Source organism: Adiantum capillus-veneris, chromosome 4, assembly GCF_014529385.1.
Source record: "Adiantum capillus-veneris isolate H3 chromosome 4, ASM1452938v2, whole genome shotgun sequence".
Taxonomy (NCBI): Eukaryota; Viridiplantae; Streptophyta; class Polypodiopsida; order Polypodiales; family Pteridaceae; genus Adiantum; species Adiantum capillus-veneris.
Window position 1 is genome coordinate 82329429 of NC_140934.1, and position 25132 is coordinate 82354560.

At 42.6% G+C, this 25132-nt stretch overlaps 2 protein-coding genes across 11 annotated transcripts; both read left to right on the forward strand.

Moving 5' to 3' along the window:
• The first annotated feature begins 447 nt into the window (after positions 1–447).
• On the forward strand, positions 448–1599 carry LOC147459501 (uncharacterized). The gene has a single exon (XM_086511602.1). The coding sequence runs from the start codon at positions 448–450 to the stop codon at positions 1597–1599; it is 1152 nt and encodes a 383-aa protein (XP_086367728.1).
• A 9633-nt stretch (positions 1600–11232) lies between these two features.
• Positions 11233–24480, forward strand: LOC147459502 (uncharacterized). 10 transcript variants are annotated; one of them, XM_086510761.1, is made up of 11 exons: positions 11233–11457; positions 13698–13760; positions 14916–15074; positions 15386–15574; positions 20345–20491; positions 20604–20729; positions 22118–22318; positions 22784–23139; positions 23221–23300; positions 23633–24014; positions 24102–24480. In XM_086510761.1, exons 1-8 carry the CDS (start codon positions 11389–11391, stop codon positions 23021–23023), a joined length of 1194 nt encoding a protein of 397 aa, XP_086366887.1. In that variant the 5' UTR covers positions 11233–11388; the 3' UTR covers positions 23024–23139; positions 23221–23300; positions 23633–24014; positions 24102–24480. The 10 variants fall into 10 exon arrangements, with proteins under 10 accessions (XP_086366887.1, XP_086366888.1, XP_086366890.1 ...); XM_086510762.1 differs by having other exon boundaries at positions 23640–24014; XM_086510764.1 differs by having other exon boundaries at positions 22784–23085; positions 23184–23300.
• The last annotated feature ends 652 nt before the right edge of the window (positions 24481–25132 follow it).

Here is a 25132-nt window from a genome sequence, read left to right on the forward strand (position 1 = left end):
GTATCACATTTATCACATTTGACATGAATTCCCTTTTATGACGTGGCAAGCCGTAAAGACATGCCGGTAGAGCACTTCAAGCACTACAGTTCTAGATCATAAACTCCCATCTGTGCTCACTTCAAGCATAATCATTTTTGGCATCATGAAGGCATCTGTTGGCCCTTTTAAGCCGCATCTGGCATACATTAATCATTAAACTTGGCCTGTTAATAAGCCCTCATCCCTGACCATTAATCAAGTAGGCTTCAAAGAAGCTTAGCTTGCATTTCTCTGCTCTTTTTCTTATCATGGAAGCGGAGCTGCACGACAATGCGTCATTGACATCTGAACAAGCAGAGATCTACAAGAAGCTCACAGCAACCAACAGGTGGTCTGCATTTGATCACAGGCACTCCTGGCAGTGGCAAAAGCTTCCTCATAAGATATATCACAAGCCAAATCATAATGCAAGGGAAAACTGTCATGCTCGCTGCTTCGATTGGTGCAGCGGCCACGAGGTTAAGCAGCATCTCAACAACTGTCCATTACCAATTCAAGATACCAGTGCGCACACAACAGTATCCCCTGTCAATCTCCGAAACTGATGACAGATATGTCAGTATCAAAGAAGAAGACACGATTATCATAGACGAGATTTCTATGTTGACAAAGAAAACTTTTGATCTCATAGTACGACAAATTGTGAATGTCACCAACTGCACACTGCTAGACCCATTCAAAGATAAAAAGCTCTTCTTGTTCAGTGATTTGGCACAGTTGCCGCTGGTATGCAGACATCAAAGTGATCATTGCTACTCAGGCCACATCACAAGCTCCACTTATTGGTCCACTCCTACTACGTACATTATGTCTTGCTCAAAGCGCCATGCAAAAGATATCTCTTTCATAGAGTTCCTCAATACAATAAGAGTCAGGCTCCCCACAAAGAAAGAGATCCACGATGCGCTCGGTGACCGCATCATAACGCAGGATCAAATAGAGCAACACATGGATAGGAATATGACAATCATTTGCACACACAAGAGTGACGTTCGATATTATAATAACCTTCTCTTGGCACGCTTCCATCAGAATAGTCACATCATCCAAATCGGCCTCAAGACAAATGCACACAACGTCCCTGAGCTCCAAGCATGGCTTGAAGATCCCAACTTCCACGAAATTGACAGAATAGCAGAAGGAGCAAAGGCGCTGATAACAGAGAACATAGACTTAACAATTGGAGCAGCCAATGGATCACTGTGTCGCGTAGACGAAGTCCTCCAAGATGAAGAAGGAGGCGTCAAAGCAATCAAAGTCACACTCGACACATCCAAACAGGAACTTACACTTCGACGGTCAAAGCATAGCAGACGGACATTCAATGGGCACTGGTACCATAAATCCACATTCCCACTAGCTCTCGCCTACGCTATGACTGGACACAAGTCCCAAGGTGCAACAATCAACACCAACGTCTTGCTCATTGTAAAAGAAGTTTTTGCCCCTGGCCTTCTATACGTGACGCTATCACGCGTCACTGAGCGAACCCGGCTACATTTACTACAGCTCCCTACGCCAGAGATATTCACACCATCTAGATTTTTGAACTTCTAGCTGGGAATGTTTCCTACGCCCTCTCCAGTCTCAATTCCTCTTTCTATTAAACTGATGAAATCGCCTTGTAACTGCCTTGTATATAAACTAGGAATTTTTGTTTAACTACTTATCTTCTCTTCTGTGGACTTTTCATGTTCAATATGTTGCATTGCTGAGACATCTTCCTTATCACCCCTACTCACTCTGATCCACCTTTTGTAAATTTACTACTCTTCCCTTTTTCAATTCATTCATTTGAGTTTGAACATTTGTCCGATCTTATGCTTCAGAAATACTACAACAGATCGTCAAAATAATTATTTTTACATGCAGGAAACTGAATCAAACAATGGATCACAACACGGTACCTTTTGCACGCTTGTCTGATCTTGCATGTGCCTATGTATACACATGCGAATCAATCACTCATCTTACTGTGCAGCTCTTCAAGCAATACACAAACAATGCAAAGGAAACGCAACCAGCGATACAACCTAAGAGATTTTACCTCACGACTAAGCAGATGAGACTAGCTAACTCAGAAGGCGAGAAACCCCATGCGTATATTAAGGGGTTCCATACTTTTCAAGAGCGTCGCAACTTCATGAATAAGTGCGAAGCAAGATATAAAGCTCTAAACCAAACGATGGCCACACCAAGCACAGACAGAATGACAATAGGTACTATCAGGAAAGAAAAATATAATGCCTTCTGTCTGTTACACTAACTAGCTTGCTCCTACATCCTGCAGGTCTCATGAAGCAAATACTTGAAGAGCTTGACATCCAATACGAGGATGATGACAATATGTTGCGTAATGTTGAAGCACAACAACTCCTCGACACAAAAAGTGAAGGAGTTACACTGTACACGATGGAGCAGCTTCGGTTTGGTTACAACATTGACTTAGCTGAACTTTCAAAAGCTACTCAAGAAAACTGTGCCGCTATCTTGACAAATTTCATGACTTCGGCAAACCACACACACGATGCAACTAATCCACCTATCACAATCCAGAAGGTAGCATGGCACTACAGTGAACACAAGGCAGTAAATTACGGACAACCAGCCTCTCCATACGAGCCAGTTGCGATAGACCAAGGCAAGTATGGATAACAAGTATCACTAGCTTCCATTCATTTCTCCACAGCACCGTCATTTTTTAATTGGCCTAACCAATCTACATGGACTGCAGATTTAGACACTCATCAACAACCAGAGACAAGCATCGGCTTTCCACCCCAGAAAAAGCAACGTCGCGGGAAGAATACAAGTCTACAGTATACGCTGCACGAAAAACGATAGGAGATACATCGGAGTTACAAATAACGTCCATAAACGCATTAGCCAGCACAAGCGCAATCCTCCCAGGAGAATGCAAGCGAACATGCAGGCACATAGTCCTTTCGAGGACAATTTTGAAATTACCACTTTAGCATCCAGTACCAATATACATAAAGCTAGAAACTTAGAACATTTCTATATTAAACAACACAAAACAACAACTGCATTAGGTTATAACGTTTGTTCTGGCCATCCACCAAGGTTGAGAAAATATTATTTTTTGAAAAAAAATAAGAAGGTATAGTTGTGAACTTCTGCCATCTTCATTTCATTGTTTTGTTCACTGTCTTTGTCATATAACGTTGGTCGTTGGCTACAACAATGTCTTTTTTTTTTTCATTCAAACTATGGCAGACATGACAACTTATCAACTTCTTTGATTGAAATCTTTTTCTTTTCAATTTAGAATGGGTAGGCCGATTCCAGTTGATCTGATTGAGCAGCAGTCAGAATTTCAGACTGCAATGTATATGTTGCAATACTGTCTTTACCCACATTTGCAAGAGCGGGTCCTCAGACACTACATGCATAAATGGAGTGAGTTCATTCCATGGCCAGTTCAGCCACCTACCCCATGGCATCCACATTACATCACTTGGAATACACTCGGTCGACAAATCACCATCGACATCGCCGTGCTAGCTGGTTGCTCCACAAAACACCATTGTATGTTGTTCGTTCATATTGCGGACGTGCTCGGCCTACTCGAGACTATAGAATTAAATTACTCTAACGTGGTCCCCAGCCACCTTCAGTCAGCTAAACAATTCGTTTCGCGCTATTTTTCTGTCAACCAGTTTCCCACACGCGCAACTCTGAAGAGCATCTTACCGATATAGCCCTATCTTCCTGCATCAAAAACTCCCACTGATATGTGTTGTTACCTAGTCCTCCTCCTCTTCTCCACATAACTTCTATCCATTTCATTTTAAAGAAGTCATTGCATGCTACATTCAAAGCCTTCTCAACTCTCGTTCGCTAGTTCCGTTCTTGATGCGTCAACTTTTTGGCATGCTATTTATATCAAATCGTTTCAGTGACTTACACTCACTTAGCGTAACAACATTTCTGCAAAACAAATAATAAGCGCTCTATCTCTCTCCCCCTCTCTCTCTCTCTCCCTCTCTCTCTCACCTTTCATTTCTTCATTCTTCTTTACGGATGTATACTCTTGTTCAATGCTTGCATGAGATGAAAACAGTATATACATTTCTGCACGTTCGAGTCACTTCTACTCCCATACGCTAAAAAGATTTGTCAGAAAAAAAACAGCAACCTCTCTCTCTCTCTCTCTCTCTCTCAGCCTTCACTTCTATGTCCTTTTCACTAATATATACTCTTCTTCAATGCCTCGATACTTCAACCACTTCCGATTATGCAGGGTGACGAAGCACTCTAGTTCAATTGCTTACCGGCTCCATCTTGAACCACAATTTCTCCTTTAAAATAGCTTTGAGTGCTCGAAAAGATTGTATCTTCTTAATTTCCTTGTTTAATTCCGAAGTTAATTCCTTTTCTTATTTAAGCTCTTCGATGACCAATTTTGGATAACCTTTATTCAAAATCTTCAAGCCCTTCTGTTTTCCTTGACTCTTTCTCTCTCTTGTCTTCACAATCGACAAGAGTTAGCCATTGATTGAAATTTAAATTGGCCATATCGAATCTCGATGTTGATGGGCAAAATTAATTTGTCGATTTGTCGATTAATCACCGATTAGCCTTGATTGGCAAACTCGATGCTACAAATTCACAGTTTGCTCCTAAAATTTGAATTCCATCACCAATTTTCCTCGAACCAAAAGCTTTGATACCACTGTTGGGAGAGGGGGAGACCGGTTGCTTGGACAATTCAACAATTCCTCACAGACATCACCATCAACATGTCATCGTCTCTCCCAAATCCAAGTACACACACACACACACACACACACAAAGAGAATAGATTTGACAAAGACAGAGAGTAGGAGACTGTAAGAGATGTGACATAATTAGAGGGTACACAACATAATTTAGCATAGTCTAAGAAGAAGAGCAAAGAATTTTGCAAGTGAATGGCCTAAAATCATAGCCCCAAACTCCACAACACCCCTTCTTGTGGAGTTTGATATTTAATTTATTATTTGAGTTTTGGGTATCAAAATTGGAGGCCTCTCTTTTACATCTAGTCCACTTTAGTACTTGAGTGGAGCACATCACTTATTGCATGTCCCATGAGGGTGAATTCTCACTAGAGCTATCTACATTCAAAGTTTTCAACCCAACATTCAATACCAACATGGTAAGGAAAATATTGTAGTTGATGCTTTGAGTCAAAGACCCCGTCTTAATAATCTATCAACCATTACGAGTACTTCATTTGATTTTATGCCTAACACTTATACACAAGATGATGATTTCATAACCACATGGTTGCACATGTTTTGACAATTCTTTGCACACATTTTTGGAATACACTATCAACCATTATGGGTACTTCATTTGATTTTATGCCAGACACTTATACACAAGATGATGATTTCAAAACCGCATGGTTGCATATGTTTTGACAATTCTGTGCACATATTTTTGGAATACACCATTCAAGAAAAATTTCTTTATTTCTAAAAAAAATTGTGTGTAGCTAAACCCTTTCGTACATTGATCATGAAGAATTGCACAAACTACCCTATGCTGAACATAAGGGATTTGTTGCTAGTTTTCAAAACTTATGTCGTGCCTGATATGAAAAGGGATGTTAAACAATATGTTTCAACCTGTTTGATTTGCCAAAAGATCAAAGCAACAACATGTAAGAAATTGGGACTTTTAAACCCTCTTCCCATTCCTAAAAAACCTTGGGAACACATTTCAATGGATTTTGTTACTGGTTTTCCACTCATTGTTCACAAGCATGATATGATTTGGATTGTTATTGATCATTCTTCTAAATGAGCATACTTCATTCCTTGTAAGAAAACACTCATAGCACATCACGCTGCACTTCTATTTTTTAAAATTGTCTTTCCACATCATGGTTTGCCTAAAGTCATAATATCTGATCAAGACTCCAAATTTTGTAGTGCTTTTTGGGCTACTGTTTTTGAAAATCTTGGAACTACACTCGATTTTACTTCTACATTGCATATTGAGTCTAATGGTCAAACCAAAGTCACTAATCGCACTATCATTGACTTGCTAAAAGCTTATGCTTTCTGGCACCCAAAGACTCAAATAATAAGTTAAATACCAAACTCCACAATAAGGGGTGCCATGGAGTTTGGGGCTACGATTTTAGGACATTCATTTGCAAGATTCTTTGTTCTTTTCTCCTAGACTATGCTAACTCATGTTGCATGTCTTCTAATTATGTCTACATCTCTTACACTCTGTCTTTGTCAAATCTATTCTCTTTGTGTGTGTGTGTGTGTGTGTGTGTGTGTGTGTGTGTTGTCTAGTCTGTCTGTGAGAAATTGTTGAAACATCTCTTACAATCTCTTTTAATCTGTTTTTGTTAAGTCTTTTCTCTTAATCTGTTTTTGTCAAGTCTATTCTCATTGTGTGTGTGTATGTGTTGTCTAGTCTAGGTATCTGTGTACTTGGATTTGGGAGAGAAGGTGACATGTTAATGGTGATGTCTGTGAGGAATTGTTGAGTTGTCCAAGCAACCGGTCTACCCCTCTCCCAACATGCAAAAAATACATTAGTGGCACGTCGAGGCAACACCTCTGTTGGGGTATAGGCGTCTGTGCCTTGCCCGGCCGCCCAGAGTCTGGGCGCCCACTGACTTGTATACCTTATACATAGCATAAGTGTATAGGGGCTGCTCACTCTTGGAGTCTCCCCACCCATATCTGTGTGTCATGTGTCTCCTTCTCTCTCTCACTCTCCGTCTGTGGTGCTCCCCGATCCCCTTCAATTGGTATCAGAGCTATGGTGACCGCGGAGAGCACGACGGCTTTGAGAGCTTCGAGGCGATAGCTCGCTCGCTCTCGACGGTAGAGAGATTAAGAAAGCTTGGAAGCTTTGTGAGAATGCAATGGGAGCTTGTGAGCTCAGTTGAGAGTGATGTATGCTTTTGTGGAAGCTCAGAAAGGAGTGTGGAAGATTGTGTGTAAGTGAAGGTGCTGCCCTAAAACTGTGTGCGCAGCAGCATTGTTTTCAGATTCATTTTTCTCCTTGTAGAATGCAGATCTGAGAATTTTGACCGTAGAACCCATTCGTTTCGACGTGGTCTACAACTTTGCAGAAGAAACTTTTTGCAAATTCCTCACCGTTTTGCTGATATTCAACTCAGACTGACTATATACAGAAATTCCAGATTTTTTGTTGTCGCATTGTGTGCGAGTTTGATGCACTTTTGGAAGCACGGGAGATGCTTGAAGTTAAGTGCATAAATTCTAAGCTGAAGATGCAATTGTAGCTTGTGTTAAGCTTGTGGTTTGAGGGTTTTTTGGTAGACTTGGGCAACGAAGTACGGAGGCGTTTACACACCACCGAAGCGGTCTCTTGAGAGACGCAGTTTTTTGGAGCACACAGGTGGAGCTTCTTTCACTGGTTTTCACAGGATACTTTGAGGGTTTTTTGGTAGACTTGGGCAACGAAGTACGGAGGCGTTTACACACCACCGAAGCGGTCTCTTGAGAGACGCAATTTTTTGGAGCACACAGGTGGAGCTTCTTTCACTGGTTTTCACAGGATACTTTGGCAGTGATTTTGTGCTTGGATTCATGGTCTTTGCGAATGGTTTGCATATGGTTATGGCGCATGGTTGATGCCCATCATATATGCATTTTGGCGAGCACTTTCAAGTGCCGGTAAGCTCTCTTGAGAGCATTGTTTTCGCATTGATCAAGTTTCCGGATTGCAAATCTTTTGGCGCTTGCTTATGCGCGGTCACTCCGTTGATGTACGTTGAGTGCGGATTGCCATTGTATGTGAAAATGTGGAGCCATTTTGGCATTTCTACTCATTGGCATTGAGTAGTGTTATGGTTTATGGTAGAGATTGTACTTGAGTTTTTTGCTCAGTTTTCAGGGGAAATTCTGTCGGATTTTTCCCAGATTCTCGCCATAGTTTGTGATCGAGTGTTTACTCTCACTTTGACAGGTTTTGTCAGTTTGTACACAGTTTTGTGTTTTGGTATCCACTCTCGCAAGAGTGAGGAGTTGTGTATCTTTCTTTGCTTGAGACAGTGGTTTGCTCTCAGGTGGGAGAGTCTTGTTATCTCGAGCATTGTTTGCCATAGTTTTGCAGAGCTTATGCATGCATGTTGAGTGTAATTTGATGCGCATTGATTGCTCATTGTATTGAGCTTGCAGGATAATGGTTATTTTGTGTTGATAGCCATTGTGCGTCGAAACTCTGGCGAAATTTTCCCAGGAGTTTTATGCGCATCATTTATGCGATCTAGGTAGAGATTGCGGGTTGCACTCAGCATTTGCGTGCGGTGTTCTCTGCAGGTGGGAGATTTGTTCGTGTGTATGCATCGATACCGCACAGTGTGGGCTTGGTGATTAGCTCACAGATTGCAGTGTGATACTAGAGCAGGTGAGGCTTGTATTGACATTGCGGGAGCTCTATTTTGGAGTGTGTCTCACAGGTTTTACATTGTGTTTCTGGCCATATTTGTAGACAGTTTCCAGGTGTTGTTGGTGAGGTGGTTTTGCTTTCTAGTTTGCTACATTGTGCTCATGGCAGAGACAGGTGATCGATCATATTGTGACCTCTCACAGATGCGTGTGTTTGATGGGTCAGACTTTGCGGCATGGAGAGAGTGTATGCTTGATGCATTGACACAGCGAGGGTTGCATCCACTATTGAGTGGTGATGCAGGTAGACCTTCAAACATGTCTGACGATCAGTGGCAGGAGCTAGAGGAAATGGCACTATCTACGCTCTCTTTGCACCTTGCGGAATCTGTATATGCTCTTGTTATGTATGAGACTACTTCGAGAGCACTTTGGCGCAGATTACATGATATGTATGATAGATCTGAGTCATCAAGGACTCGTGTGAGACATGTACATTCACGAGTATGCCGACAGGTGATATGTTGGTATTGTGGTCATTCTGGACACGTTAGACGGCGTTGTTTTCGTCGTAGGAGACATGGCAGTCTCAGAGATGTATGTAGTGATGCCATGGACTCAGTTGCTTTGACAGTTGATGCGGATGTAGTGTCGGAGTATACTAGTGACGGGGATGTCACTTTTACCTCGAGCTATGCACGAGATGCTATACATGTGGATAGTGCACTCCCTTCGCAGTGGTTGCTAGACGCAGATGCTATGTTTCATGTCACGCCGCATTGTGAATGGTTTTGTAGCTATTCTAGCAGGATGCTTGGCAGTGTACGTTTGACCGATGGATTGGTGCATGCGATAGCAGGTGCAGGAGATGTGAGACTGTCATTACCGAGTGGTGCATCTTACTTGTTACGACATGTGCGCTATGTACCAGATTTGACAGTGAGTTTGATCTCGATTGGTTAGCTTAGAGATTGTGGATGTCAGATTTCGCTACGAGAGCGAGATTTTGTGATGCATTTGGGTTCGCTAGTGATTGTGAGAGGTGCCAGGAGTGGTACAGGTTACCCATTGCATGTGGATCACGCGAGAGACGGTGCTGTCTCTGTGATCATGCAGCCAGGTAGAGAGCGAGAGAGCAGGCGAGTCTCTTTTGCTTGTGGGTTGCAGGGTGCTTTGCATGGAGTGCAGAGCAGTGACCTTGTTGTGCAGGTTGCGTCTACGGATGCACATGTAGAGCGGGACAGCTCTAGTGAGTCACAGCAGGATGAGTCATCAGAGGTGATGACAAAGATGACTCACATGGATGCTGAGATGTCGGCTATTGTGGAGTCATTTCTTGATATGCTTATGCCAGAGCTTGATGCAGATTCAGGACATATGGATACACTTGGTACACATGTGATATGTGGTGGGCACGAGGAGTCACTCCAGAGCTCGGAGTCAGAGTGCCATGGTCTTTATGATAGGGGACAGGATTGCCATGAGTTGAGTTCTGAGTTGGAGGTGGCAGAGGTTGCCAGGGTTGCATCAACATTCGGTGTCCTCATGTACGAGATGTTGATCTCGAGGCCCGACATAGCAGCTGCAGTGGGAGCATTTGCAGTTGGGGTTGTCAGTCGTTTGTTGACTGATGATGGCATAGTGCACGAGGGAGATATGCAGGTATTGCGTACATACTTGCAGTACGTGTGCGGTACGTCTGGTGGTGTATGGACTTACACGGGAGCAGGACAGCCGGATGCACACGATCACAGCCAGCCAGTGGGCATCGGTTGAGAGTGGTTTTCTCTCGCCTTTTGTAGTCTTTAGACTAGGTTCTCTTGCTTAAAGGCACAATCGCCTTTAAGTGGGAGGTTGTTGGAGTATAGGCGTCTGTGCCTTGCCCGGCCGCCCAGAGTCTGGGCGTCCACTGACTTGTATACCTTATACGTAGCATAAGTGTATAGGGGGCTGCTCACTCTTGGAGTCTCCCCACCCATATCTGTGTGTCGTGTGTCTCCTTCTCTCTCTCACTCTCCGTCTGTGGTGCTCCTCGATCCCCTTCAACCTCAACCTTCCTCAGGGCTTCCACGCAAAGAAGCAGGGTATTGCACAGAGCAAGCGAAAAATATCTATGTATCCTCGGCTTACCATAACCACTAAGGATTGGCTTGTAGCGGTACATGAAGCAACTCACATCATTCATCTCAAAAGCCTCGCCGACCCAACCTTCTCATTATGGCCCCCAATCAATGAAGCTCCATAATTTTTTAAGAATAAAAGCCTTATTTTTACTTAAGCCAAAACTGACCTTATGGAGGGAGCCTCATACACATCCATCTGCACCAACAACTTGACTATAGAGGGCAAGGCTAGAGAGGGAAAATTTTGAGACAATACCTGTTGCTGTGTGTGTGTGTGTGTGTGTGTGTGTGTGTGTGAGAGAGAGAGAGAGAGAGAGAGAGAGAGAGAGAGAGAGAGAGAGAGAGAGAGAGAGAGAGAGATGATTGTCATAGCCCTTGGGCATGACTCATGAGGAGATCGTCGATGAATGCATCGAGTGGGTATCATCATTGTCTTAACTCCCTCTCATCTTTTGAATGTTTCATTGAGTTAGGATCAAAATCCTACCCTCGGTGAGGGGATCAATGGATGGGAAGTCCATGTGCAGTCGTCGAGGCGATCTGCACCGTAGATCGCTTGTGACATGGGGCCTGTTCGTTTGGTTCTAGGCCAGTCCAAGTTTATCGTTTATAACACTATGTAAAATGGCCTGTGCGCGGATAGGTGACGTGGTAGAGGTCGAGGGTTCCAATCCCGCCTTCCCATAGGGTGCCCCAATTTCTCGAGATGCCCGCCAAACTTCCCTCGCCGTCTGTGGAAATCCTACGGAGAATGAAAACCACGACCAGGAGGAATGTTCAAAATGTCGTCGTGATTGCAGGGGGTCACGCTGCCGCGTACGTAGCAGGCGAGGATGGCCACCATGGAAGTAGATTTGGGGAATATTGGATTAGTGCACGCAATTCAAACCCCTCGGGGCGTTGTGAGTCTCTCTCTCTCTCTCTCTCTCTCTCTCTCTCTCTCACACACACACACACACACACACACACACACACACACGCACGCACGCACGCTCTTTTCTTTCAGTGCACGCGCATACACACATGCACATGGGCATGGACCACCTCAGAATGAATGAAAACCGCAATGAATGCACCATAATTCAATACCCAGAGATGGAATGCCACGACTCTAATGCTGAAGAAATATGAAAACAGGAATGCAATGTCTGTTTGAGATATGCTGTGAGGAGGTGAAAAGGGTCTCAAAACATGTGAAGGTCTGAAGCAACATGTGATGGCCCCGAATTCAGACCCTTGTTTGGCTGCTGGAAAAGATAGCATGTGACCATAATCATCCAACCAAGGAAGAGATGGTACATTGCAAGAGGCAATAGGTTTGTTTGGGAGTAAGTGGTTCAGCAAATAAAACACTCCCGGGTGTATACGTTCTATCAAAGAGAATTTGGTAGAGACTCAAAGAACACTTCATTGCTCTATGGTCTGGTAGAGAATTTGGTAGAGTCTTTACCAGACCATATCATACAAGCAGTATAGTGATCTTCTAAAGTCCAGAATGGGCTACATAGTATAGGGGAAAGCTTTGATCTTTTCTGAGAATATGACTTATAGATATGCATCTCGGCTTGATGATGAGGATGCCATTTATACTTGTAAGTTGTGATGCACATCATCCTCGCACAACGGTACATAACATTTTCATATCTCCTACCTCCTAGTCTTGAGAGCAAAATGCCTAGTTAGGAAGAGGATGGGGTCTAGGAGGGATTCTCAACTTGCCATCAAAACCAACTTCCCCATGTCCAAAGGCTAGCTGTGGCCTCACATACAGGGGATGTTATTTGAGTTCTGGGCCGCTTTTGGATGGCATACATGGCTACTACAGAAGTTTTCATGTGTTCAGAACATCATACCTTGGAGTATAGATTTTGCTCATAGCGAATCGTCTCAACTCTTTGATATGCAAGGATCTTTACCACAAAATTTTTGTGGCTTTTTGACACAAACATTGAGAGAAGGGGCTAAACTCAGCGGACACGAAAAAACCACTCTAAATCAGTTCTCACCGTGTCAATCAGCACCAAATCTGAGAGAAATAGAAATAGCAGCAACCAGCCAATGACTTCTCCTCAAGCTGCACACCGAATCCTCCCAATCCTCGTACCATTACGATTTTATCGCACCGGATCAATAATACAAAATAACGTGCTCCTCTTGACCATCAATTCCGTCACCAAATCGTTGGGGTCTTGAAGTCAAATTAATGATCCAAGTTGGAAATTGACTCGCAAAATTTTCTCCAAAAGTACTATTCTCCTGGTACCCAGTTCTGCAGCAACAAAGGCCATTCAGCAAGCCACACCGGATCGGAGCAAAACTTGTCCAGGAGTCTCCTCTTGAACTTTCACCAAAACAACACAGAAATGAGCCGCAGAAACTCGCACAGGGCTCACTGGTACCTTTTCAGAAGTCGAAGGGAAAGTGGCACTCTGGTGACACAAAACAGTGGCAGGCCGCCGCAGTAGGCGCAGAAGGCCTCCCTTCAAGCAAGGGAGCCGATAGATTTCTCACAAAAGAGCCCTCAATCCCTATCACCTGCCCTTGGAAGAAACTGGGGCTCTATAACAAGAGAGTGATATCGGCCATCGGCCTACCTTTCAGACTTGAGCTGCAAGTATTAATAGTCACACATGAAGAGCAATCCCTCTATGGCAGCCTCACTTATATGAGAGCAATGGAAGAGGCCTTTCTGTTGGCAGGACCTATCGGGTGCTACGAGACCAAGGGACCCATTCGGTCTTCCTTTCCTAGATGACTTCTAATCATCTGCTTCCGCCCTCCAGAAAGAGGACTCTTCATGGCTACCAGAAAGGCTACTAAAAGGTTCTCTTTTATAGAAAACTTGGCCTATGGGAGGGCTTGCCTCGAGAGCAACTACGCAGGGATTGACTGTTATGACGCCTTTAAGAGGCTTATGACATTTGTATTTCTTGTTCGTTTGGTTTCCACCTGTGTTTGGTATGTCCTCCCAGCAGCTGTGATGAGTCCTCAGTCTCTGCGATGAGAGTGATGATCTTACTTGGTGTACATTCTAGTCATCACTTGATATTTGTAGCACATGCCATCCACTTTGACTAGGAATTTGATATGCTTAATTTGACTGCTACAAGATTCATGCCTGTTTTGTTTTATGTTGTTCCAGATGTTTTCAATGAGCGAGGTTGCTTCAACAATATTTCACGAAAACCCTTCTGCGTTTGCTAAGGTAGGCTTAGTAAGCCTTATTTTAACAGGAAACTTTTTATTCTTTGTTTTATTTGCAAGGGACAATGGTTAGATGAAGCGTCGCTTGGAATCTTGGTTAATAGAGGTTGCTAAAATGAACATGGGACGATGCCTCAATAAAAAGGATCCAATATTCTCACACGTTTGGTCTCTCTTGCTATCTCAGATTTATATGAACCTTGTAGGGCTGCCAGAGAGATCCTTGTTAATATTGGTTTAAGTTGGATTCTCAAATATTCATGGAACAGGCATATATGGGCTAGAGGAAGAAAGCAATGCAAGTTTTTAACTTAAGCAAGCACATATCTCATGTGGGGAAAGGTTTGAGGAATTGGGAGTCGTTTGAAAGAAATGCGTGGCTGATGGCCCGCTATGTGCGATCTGAACAGTCGGTCTCAGCAAGCAGGTTCAACCTTGAGATTGTTGTCTATGTGGAGAAAACTTGACTGTCAAACTGTGATAATAAAGATGTGAGCATTCATTAAGGCGTTTAGAGACTATTTGTATTAGACATGAAGCATTGGACTGTAGGACAGCCATTTTGAAAATGAAGGAGGAAAGAAAAAATCATGATTCAAGACAAAGTCGAGAGATAGTGCAAATTATCGGCATAATTAAGGGTGCAAAAGGCATTTATGAAAGTTAATTTTAAGTATGCATTTGCTGCAGCTGAAGTTCAAGCTCGCAGAGTGCTCTAAGTGGAAAACAAATTTTCTTTAGTGATATGGATTTTGCAAACATTGATTTCAACATCAAGATTCAGTAGGACTCATATATATACTTTTTTAGAGCCACCTGGATATAGACTGATGATTCAAGATATTTTCTGAGGACGATCAGTCCCAGGCAGCCCTTTCCCCTAAGGTGCAGTAAAACATACGATGGGCTTCTTTAAGGCCTTATTATTGAACAAATTTTCGCAGGCTATGGTCTTACTTTTTGAAGATGTTCATCACACTGACTTGGGAAGTAGCTATTGATTTTCTTCATAGTTCTACAGATGATGAGTTTGGCATCTTTGTTTTTGGGATGTTGCAGCATGAGAAGCAAGTTAGTGACTTACATATGGACTTCTTCCGAAGTTTAATGTCATTGAGTACATTCACAACTTATACTTTTGTTTATTGCTAAGCAGGAACTCAGACAAGGAAGATATAATAAGCAACACATTGAAGACAAGAACATACTAGAGACATTGGCACGTCTTAATGTTTTTCCAGATTCTTCTACATCGATTGGTGCCACATTGTTGTCACCCAGAACTTTAGAGGAGCTGCTAAATGATACACGCAAGGTTATCATCTCTTTTCTGTTATGTTTTTGGTTTAATAATCGGCAGACTGATCAACACTAGCTCAATATTAAAATTTCCCATTCTCATCTTTCGTGAAGAGAAACAATTTCATTTATGTTTCCATGATTCATGCCTAGAGTTATATGAGAATACTATGCAAAAGCTATGTCTAGTGCTGTTTATAAAAAGTTATGTTTGTGTGTTGAGTTCTTTCAGTAGGATGATTAGCAGGGAAGGAATCAACTATTTACTTCTTTTGTGATCCTTAGTGTGTCTGTTCATTGGCATATCATTTGTTCAATCTTTAACAGTTTGACTTGGTGCCGATACTCAAAGTTGCTTTAATGAGAATGGTGACACAACAATCTGCAACTCTGATGGCACAAGGAGAGCTTGAGAATGCTTTATCACTTGCCCTTGATGCCATTAAACAAGCTCAACAAATTTTTTATCCGAAAGCACCTTTGCAGATGGTTCCTCTTTATTTGCTTGCGGTTCAGGTAAATGAAAGCTTTTATGTTTGTATATATGCATTTTTACCTTTCTATTTTACGTCTTATTTTATATGAAAAATATAAAACCTGTTGTATAAGCGACTTGTACATTTGAAAAATGTCTCATTTTATGGTGCCAAAAAGGTCCAAAAAAGAAGTAAAACAAAGGCTCATTCTTTTATCATCTCAAAGGATGATGATACCCCTTGCGAGTTATTGGGGCAATCAATTGGTCGCAAACTGCTAACGGGGCAGTGTATGGCCTGCTGACCTGGCAGGCTAGCACAGGAGCTGTATCGTCAGATGATGTGGCAGTGTGTACAAACTAGTGTCGTGGCACTTCTATAGACAATTGAGGCATGGCAGTCTTGACGGTGTTACCATATTATGGTAGAGATGTGTGTGAACGCAATTTGGATCACCGGAGCACTTTTTTCCCTCACTAGGAGGTCCCCTGGACTTGTGTATACGCCCATCACTCTAGGGCAAGCTTTATCTCTGTATTAGCACACTCAGTATTACTACTTGTATTGTGTGCTCTTGAGTTTCTCCTTCATCTTCTCCATTTTCGCATGCGTTCTTGTAGTCGTATTCCACCAATTGGTCTCAGACCACGCTTGTACATCTCAAGCAGCTTCGCAAGTATCTAATCTTTGGGCAAGCTCATAGAGCTTGGTATCGTCAGGATTTTGATTCGGGCTCATTTCGGCCTATGTTTCCACTACTTGCAGTACTGCTCAAGCAATTTTGTACATTTGTGTAGGTTTTCTTATAGTGCATATTTCTTCAAAATAGGCACTTTGTAGTCTTTCATGAGTTGTGCTATATAGTAGTTTTTCCTCTATGAGGACACTTTTACATCAGGTGCAGTCATCGGCCATGGTTGACAACAATGATGTTTTGAACATGCTGTCTTATGAGGATAAACAGGCTGGGAACAACTACCTGCTTTGGGCGTACATGATGCAACATCTCCTTGCTGAAAAGGAGGTTTCGAACATTGTGCATGTTTATGGAGTTACACCAGCTTCTGTGAATAGGTTGTGGATGATGGTACATGTTGGGATGCTAAGGATGCGCAAGCTCATGGGTTGATTGCGCTTTTGTTAAGTGTTCCATTACTAAACAGATTCGCTCAACACTAATAGTATAACACGCATGGGATATAGACTAGCTAGCTTCTTTGTATATAGATCCTAATTTGGCAAAAATTACTTGCTTGTGTAAGGAGAGTCCAAGGTTATGCATGCATGAGAGGGATGATATCGCTGTATTTTCTGTGGAGATGAGAGCAATCCCATTGTGGTACACGCCCTAGACCGCAAGAGATCTGTATGTAGAGGGGTCAGAAACGGCATGAGAGGGCATTGAAAAGGAACACCTACAAAAACGCAAAGGCAGAGGAGAGAGAAGGTGATATGGAACAAAACTGCTAGAGAGAGAAACATTGCTAGAAAGAGGAAAATTGGAGGGAGAAACATTGGCTCTTATTGCTAATGCACAAAATTGATGATTGAAGCCACAGAGGATAAAAAAAAACATCAAACAACATAATAGAAAGAAGCAAAAGCCAACAAGAACACAACTTGCTTGACCCATCAAAGAGTGTTCAAATGCTTGAACAAATGACTTGATCGAAAATGAAATAGGAGCCTTCCTTTTATATGAGGTGGTGGCCTTTTACATTGCATGTTGGATTTTTCCTCTTCTAGGCTTTCACTTACACTTAACACCTTTTGTGCTCCCAACCGACCACCACCAACACCCCCCCCCCCCCCCCCCCCCCCCCCCCCCCCCCCCCCCCCCCCCCCCCCCCCAACCCCCCAACCCTTCCCCCTCCTATCGGTGCTAGATTCGGCATCACGAGTGTGAAGGTCATACATACAATGGACATCTCAATGTTTACTTAGATAGGTTCATAAACCTAGGCTCGTTAGCCGATTTGGACTCATTAGTCCCCCCCTTAGTGCTGAGCTGGAATCTCTTCCCTCTGTCACTCATGTCAGTAGGGGCTTTTACAAATGTTTTAGCCCTTTAGGCTTGCAATTGTGTCCTCTAGACACACAAACTCTTCTTTGCCCACATACATGACCATTGAATGTTGTTGTTTTCTCTTTGCACCATCTTTGTTCCTTGCATACATAGGGACAGTCTTATGCTGAGGCGTTCGTCTTAACGATCCTTCTTGTCTGCTTGAATCCCATCCTTGCCTTTTGTTCTCGATGCAATGATTGGTTTGAATCAGTGTCTAGCCTTTGTACAACATAAATGTTCAAAAATGCAAAGTTTAGGAAATCATTGTGCATTGTGCACAAATATCATGATACACAAAAGAGCTTTGATTTATGTGTGAGGTTGTGCTGACGTACTTATTGTTTTCTTTTACGACTATAGGGGCTACTTAATGAAGTTCATATAATTTTGTGTGTGCTCATTGACGGACTTCCCATTTGCTCTTGGCCGAGTTGAGGGTCAAAGGTCGAAGGAGGTGAGTGGTTGAGGGTCTTGAGAGGAACTGCAGTTTGAGGAAGCGGGGTAATGGTGTTGATGGTGAGCAAATGAAAGCAAGTGAGTTGTCGGAGGAGTTACTCCTGCGCCAAGTTGTAGGCTAGAGATGCCAGAGTTGCAGATACAACAAGGGTAAAGAGCAATGGTAGATGTTGCCAAATGCTTCCAAAAATAGAGAGTTGAACAAGCTGCAGTTCCTGCAAGCTGTTGATAGCGTATTGATTATGAAATCGATACAAGTACCGATGCTACTGATGGCAGGACAAAAGAAATGTGCTCAACTCTCTCTCTTTTAGAACTCACTCACATCCATTTACTCTCTTGCTAGTGCTGCGTGCACACGCGACCTCACATTTGCAAAAGGAACACACACAGTAGAATTGAGAACGATGGCAGGATAAACTCAGTTCTCTCTCTTTTAGAACTCACTCACATACACTCACTCTCTTGCTAATGCTGTATGCACACACGACCTCACACATTAGGAACAAAGAAAAACAATCAATGATGATGGCATACACAAAGTAGAATTGAGAATGATGCGAATGAAAACCAACACACACACACGACAAAAATTTGCAAGAGTACACATGTTGGGAAGCGGTATGGGCTCACTCCTAGTGCTGGTCTTCCCAATAACTGGCACGAGTGAAACTTCCATGGCTCTTATCTGTGCACACATGCAAATTCGAGCCTAACAAACAACCCTGGCTCTGATACCAAATGAAGCTACGGAGGATCGTCAAACAACATAATGAATTGAAGCAAAAGAGAACAAGAACAGAATTTACTTGACTCACAAAAGAGTGCTGCTTGAACAAATGACTTGATTGAAAATGAAATAGGAGGCCCCCTTTTACATGAGGTGGTGGCCTTTTACATTGCATGTGGAATTTTTCCTCTTCTAAGCTTCCCTTACACTTGCACCTTTTGGCTTCAACAATGATACAAAGTTGACCGACCTCCCCTAAAACCAGGCCCTCATTGTGTACAAGAGCCAATGGTCTATCTCCAAATGTGTCAATGATCCAATCACCAGTGTCAAGGAAAGTAAACTCCCCCTCTTGCTCCAACGGGATATGATCCCGAGGGATCTCCATCTGCTTAACAAGGAAAGTATTGGAGTTGGTGCTGAAGATTGTGCTTTCAGTAAGGATATTTCCTCTAGTAAGGACCCTTCTCTTCACAATTGTTGTAGTTTCTGTGGCCTTTCAAGGCTTCTAGCTCTGCATCGGTCTTTGAAGAACCTGGCCCACTTAGTCCAACCTTAGGTTTTCTTTGGAACCTCTTCTAGGCTTCACTTACGCTTGCACCTTTAGGCTTCAACAATGATACAATGGTGGATGGACATCCCCCCTCCCTATATAGGGGCCCAACAAAGTTGACCGACCTCCCATAAAACCAAGAGCCAATGGTTTATCTCCAAATATAACTGCACCCTCATAGGACATCAGATCATACATCAAATCTTGAGAAGAAGTCATGTGCCTAATTGCACCAGTGTCAATGATCCAAAGGAGTGTCAAGGAAAGTAAATCCCCCCTCTTGCTCCAAAGGTATATGATCCTGAGGGATCTTCATCTGTGTAACAAAGGAAACTGTGCTTTCTGCAAAGGATATTTCCTCTAGTAAGGACCCTTCTCTTCACAATTGTTGCAGTTTCTGCAGAGGCATGTCCTCTCGTCATGCTTGTCCACTTGCCCCATGCCATCTAGATGACAAGACACTTGGCAGTGTCTCTCCTTGCTATGTCATTGTGGCATTTCTCCAATTGTGACAGGTAAGGAGACCAAATAGGATTTTTTGTAGATTTAACCTCTTTTTGAAGAAATTATTCTTCCCATGAGAAGACTTATAGGCTTTGGCTGTAGCTAGGTTTCTGAGCAAGATGGCCATACTGGGCAAGTTTTCAGTTCAGGTAACGTCTGTTGCTCATTGAAAGAAAATGTCTATGCAGGTCCTTCTACCAACCGATTGTTCTAGGATTGTAACCGCTCTCGAATGATTAACACAATGTGTGTGACAGTGTCATCTTTTGGGAACCAATAAACAATCTTTTGTTGCTCTTATTTTGCGCGGATTTAAGGGTCCTGTCGAAATATGATATTCTAGTCTCAGATTTTTTTGGGTAGTTTTAATGTATCCTCTACCAAGTTGGAGTTTGGTGCTGTTTGCTTTTAGCCTCTGAATTTGAAGCCTTCAAATAGAAAATTTGACGTTGCAATTAAGTTTTGAACGATAGCTGACTATTTGTCCATTTTTCTTTAGGTCTGCTTATCTCTAGGCAGAAGTACACAATGCGAAGAACTGTTAGGGATTGCAGCTTGGCTGTTTCTTCAAGGTCCACAAGGTGAAGAAAATTATGATACACAAGCAGAGATCTCAAGACTTTTTGGCCAGCTGTATGTGCTTCAGGTGCCTTGCACTTGTCTGATGGATGTTTAATAAAGCCAACCTGCATGGTTTAACATTACTAAGGCCTATTTCTGATGTACAATTCAGCTTTTGATTTTGCTCATTCCTCTAGAATAAGTTCAAAAATGCACTTCAAGCATTTGCAGAAGAGATCTACTATGTCTCCAAGGAACATGGTGTTTTAGACATCCGCACCAGCATAGGATTTTACAACAGCTTCAAGGTGCTCAAAACTTTGGTAAGAATTTTTTCTGTGATGCATTATCTTATTTTGTGGCTCTACATGAAATGGAGAAAGAGAATTTTTTGAGTTTTGGGAACTCCGCTTATGACTGACAGTAAGAAAGGTTATTAAAAGAAAATAACAGTGAGCCACCTAAAGGATGAATGCCATGATCAATCTGGGGAGTGCCATCGTCACGAGTCACAACTCATTGATGTGGCTTATTGTCAAATGAACTCAACCGTAGACCTAGCTCTGTTGTTGATTTGAGCAAGGATGACCTGCAGGAGGGAGCTAAAGGTTGGCTGCATCTAGGGTTTTGCTGTGGCATGTTATCTGGACCAGGTGCATCGGTATTGTAGATGGTGGAACATTGGTTAGCTATGTGGTTTCCCCGCTCTGAATTACAATGTATATATGTTTCACATGCCCAAATCTTACTTCAAACAATTGCAAACAGCAAAAACACCCGTACAATCTAGCAGCATCCATCATTCAGGTTGGATTCAACGGTTCGAATAGTTGTGCATCTTTCTTATTTGGCTTCAAGTTGTCTTGAAAATCCCTTTAGCTTCTCTATCAATTATGCATGCAGCAGTTAGCCTTCTTTTGTCTCTTTGCTAAAGAAAAGTGGCTTTCATCATAGGTTTTTGTTTCTAGTGTCTAGAATGCAGGATCTCTTTTTTTCCTTTTGAGGTGGAAGATCTTGATAGCAACTGACGGGGAAAATTGTAAGAGTCTGGAGGCTTAGCAAAGCAGGCACAGTTGCTACCTATTAGGACTAGGTGGGTGCCATTTTTGTTCCAGAAGTGTGTATCAGCCTGGAGAGTAGATGAACAGAAAAGGTAGCGAGCGTCCTATCTGCAAAGAGAATTTCATAAATATATGGGGAAGGCAGGAATGCGTGGTTCAAGGCTGTAGGTTGTGATGAGGAGTTAAGTTGCTATCTGTACTTGAAGAGTAAGGCAAATTGGGGGAAGTTGCTACTCCCATCCTTCTTCTCAGCACTCCGATGCCATCTTGGAAGAGGCAATGGTATCTCTTCCTAATCTCTTCAGATACTTGGCATGTACCCAGTGCTTTGCAGGGTCTACCGCTTTGCAACATAGTGTGCACAGTGCTCTGCCAGCCCAAACATGCAAGAAGCTCTCTTTTCTTTATTTTATCATTACATGTTGCCTGAAATGGATTGTAAATCTGGATGTATCTGATTGGTCCAATGAGTCAAGTTGCAGGACGTCTTCTTTCTACATCAATCTGGAAATAGATTTGGTCGACCGTTGCACTCTTCAAGTTAGCAGATCAGTCGAACAAATCTTGCTGCGACTTATTATTCTGCTGCTAGTTATCGTCCAATTTTCCTTTCAATTTTCAGTTTGCTGATCAAGAAGTGCTCTCCGCAGGAAAGATATGAGGATTGCTTAGCCTTTGGAGATGTGGTTGTAGATATATGGTTGCTGGTAATGGGAGGGCTGGTCTTGAGTGGAGCCACATTTCCTTCAAAGACCTTTGGAAACTTAGATCCAGAGATCGTGCCTGACCTGAGGAATAGCCAAGAAAACATCCGTTGGGTTCACGTTGATGATATGGTGACTATGCTGCAGGTAAGTCAGAGAGGCTCATAAGTGTCAAGAATCTTCCTTGCATTTCTACGGTCATCACTACGATTGCTTACATGCAACTGATGCACATGCATGTGCACAAACATGTGTGTATACAAGACTGTTGGCCGCTTTGACAACAAAGAACAACATTTTGTAATCATCTGTGGCACACTCATCTATATATAAATAAAAGGTTGCCCAGTAACACATCATAGTTGGAACCTTCAGTGGTGTGCGTGCGTGCGCACGTGTGTGTGTGTGTTATGTATAATATGTGTGTGTGTATACATATATACACACACATATATGTGTGTGTGTCTTGACACAGAGACTTGCATGCACAACTTTCTCCAACTCAAGTGTATATTAGGTCGAATCGAGCTCTTTTTAAACACTCATGCTGGCATACAGCATAGCTCATGGCATATAATCGGAGAGGAGAAGATAACATGTGTCCTTTTGCAGGACATCTTGGGAGTAAGAGAACATGTTTTAGGAGTTACCAAAGCAAGCGGTGAAGAAATTTTTTTGGCAATTGGCTTGATTTACGTTTACAAGAAGGACTTAAAGCTTGCGCTCGAAAATCTTAATAAGGCACAGAAATCCATCTGTGGGGATTCGAAAACAGAAATTCAGGACATGCTTTGGAGAGCATTGTTGTTGATTGAGGGACAGCAACAGGCCCTTAATTTGGAAGCTTATTAATCAAGAAATCTATCTATGCTTGAAATCAGGGCTTGCCAAAAACATTTTTCCTAATCGAAGAAGTAATGGCACACAAACTTTTCCATTTTTCAGGTCCAAATTTGACGCGTATGCCGGTACTTACACTTAAACTTACAAAATTTTGCTGGTTTTCTTCAAGGCAAGCTTTGAATCTAGCTGGGATTTTGCAATTTCAGTCGGTCATGCATGTCAAATTGTAATTGATATACATATTTTTCCAAAAATCCAGAAAGCCTACACAAGGAAGACTTCAGAGGTAAATTGACTATAACTTATTGGGTGTTTTGAGTTCTCTCAACTTCAAATCTAAAATTTAGAGGTAAATTTTGAAATTTGTCACTGATATTGCTTTAAGCTACATTTTTTTTTTCTCGATTATTTGCGTGACAGTGTAAGTTTTTACTTTATGAGAACTCTAAAAGTTCATTTTCACATCATTATGTTTACATTTTATAAGGTTGAATCAGAACATCTTTATAGTTGAATTTAAGGCATCCTAGGCTTCTATGAAAAATATAAGCTTTTTGGTTTCAACTTAGCTTCAAGCATGTTTCTTCTTCTTGAGCATGATTGTGTTTCAATGATTAGTTCACAGGAAAACCTTGCATATGAAGTCCCCAAAGAGTTGGTCTAACGGAAAGGCTTAGGCTTCTCAACCTACCGATTATGGGTTCGAATCCCCTATTGGGTCCCCTCTAGAGGGACACCTTGTGCTCACCTGGTGTTCACATTGTTCGGCCTGTCGTCCCTGAACTCTAGAGTGCATCCTTCCCCTGGGGGTGGGTCACCCAAGGAGGAGGTTCATAGCTTGTTGCTACGAGTTCTCTCTGTTGTTTCCAGAACATGTGGAGCATCAGGTGGCCATGGTGATGCCTACGCATGGGTCTTGCCCGATGGTGCGCACTTGCCCGACGATGTTTCATGGCTAATATATGGACGTAATAAGCACCTTTCCCTGTGAAATACTTTGGTGAGATTTTGAAGTACTTTAATCTCCATTTTCTAGATGTTGGATTTGGCCTATGGAACAAAATGGTTACATGTCTTGGTCATGCAGGTCGACATTGAAAAGGCATTTGATGCTGTTCTTTGGGATTATATTGCGGATATCATGCAACACTTGGGCTTTGGGCCTAAGCTATCCCGTGTCGTGCTCTTTTTGTATGTACACAACACTTCTGCAGGTTTGTTGGATGGATCTCCCATAGAATCTTGGCCTTTGGGACGGTCGGTAAGGCAGGGCTGCCCTCTGAGTGCTTTGCTTTATGCGATTGCTACTCATCCCTTGTTTATGTATATGGATTCCTTGACTTCCACTGGTAGGCTACATGGCCTGACTTTACCTATTGGATGACAGTTTGCTGGTCAGGCTTATGCGGATGACTCTTTGTTCATGCCTCGCAATAACTATGACGATGTACAACAAATTATGCATACTCTTCACTTGTTTGGATTGACAGCATGTCTCAAAGTTAACTTTTGCAAATTCAAGCTACTGCCTCTGATAGAGTGTGACTGGCATAAGATATTGTGGCCTCGGGAGATTGTTCCTCCACATGTTTTGGTTCGCCATTTGGGTTATCCACGGGGTTGGAATGTATCGACTATGCAGAAACTGGATTGGGTGCTCCAAGTCTGCATTCCAAGATGAATTAGTGGAAACTGTCCACGTGGCCACTTCATGTGCGTCTCAGGATTGTCTAATGCATCTTTGTGGCTTATGTGCAGTTTTACTTGCCTTTGTTATCCTGGTCTTGGTTGCGTTTGCAGTCCCTCATGTCCAATATTTTAGAGCATTTTTGGTGAACCTTCTTTAGCAAGAAGGGTCTTCGGCTTCTATCTATGGACAAGTTGTGTCCTCCCAAGCGGCTTGGAGGGTTAAATATTTTGGACTTGCGACATCATCTTCTGGCTCGGAAAGCTATGTTGTTGCCAATTTTGGTGGAGCAGCAACAACCCTTGGCTCTCATGGTCACACATTTGTGTACGCACATTGTCACCCCATCTTTTGGTCATTGGAAACTGACTTATTGGGATGTTGTTTTTGGGAAGCTTGAAGGACACATTCCTGGATGTCCCTTTACTTCT

Bases quoted from the DNA above. Each gene is read 5' to 3' on its own strand.
- LOC147459502 (XM_086510758.1), top strand. From the start codon at position 11,389: ATGGCCACCATGGAAGTAGATTTGGGGAATATTGGATTAGTGCACGCA. The intron at 11,458-13,697 runs GTGAGTCTCTCT...ATGTTGTTCCAG, and splicing joins TTCAAACCCCTCGGGGCGTT to ATGTTTTCAATGAGCGAGGT. The intron at 20,730-22,117 runs GTAAGAATTTTT...TGCTCTCCGCAG, and splicing joins TCAAGGTGCTCAAAACTTTG to GAAAGATATGAGGATTGCTT.
- LOC147459501 (XM_086511602.1), top strand. From the start codon at position 448: ATGCAAGGGAAAACTGTCATGCTCGCTGCTTCGATTGGTGCAGCGGCC.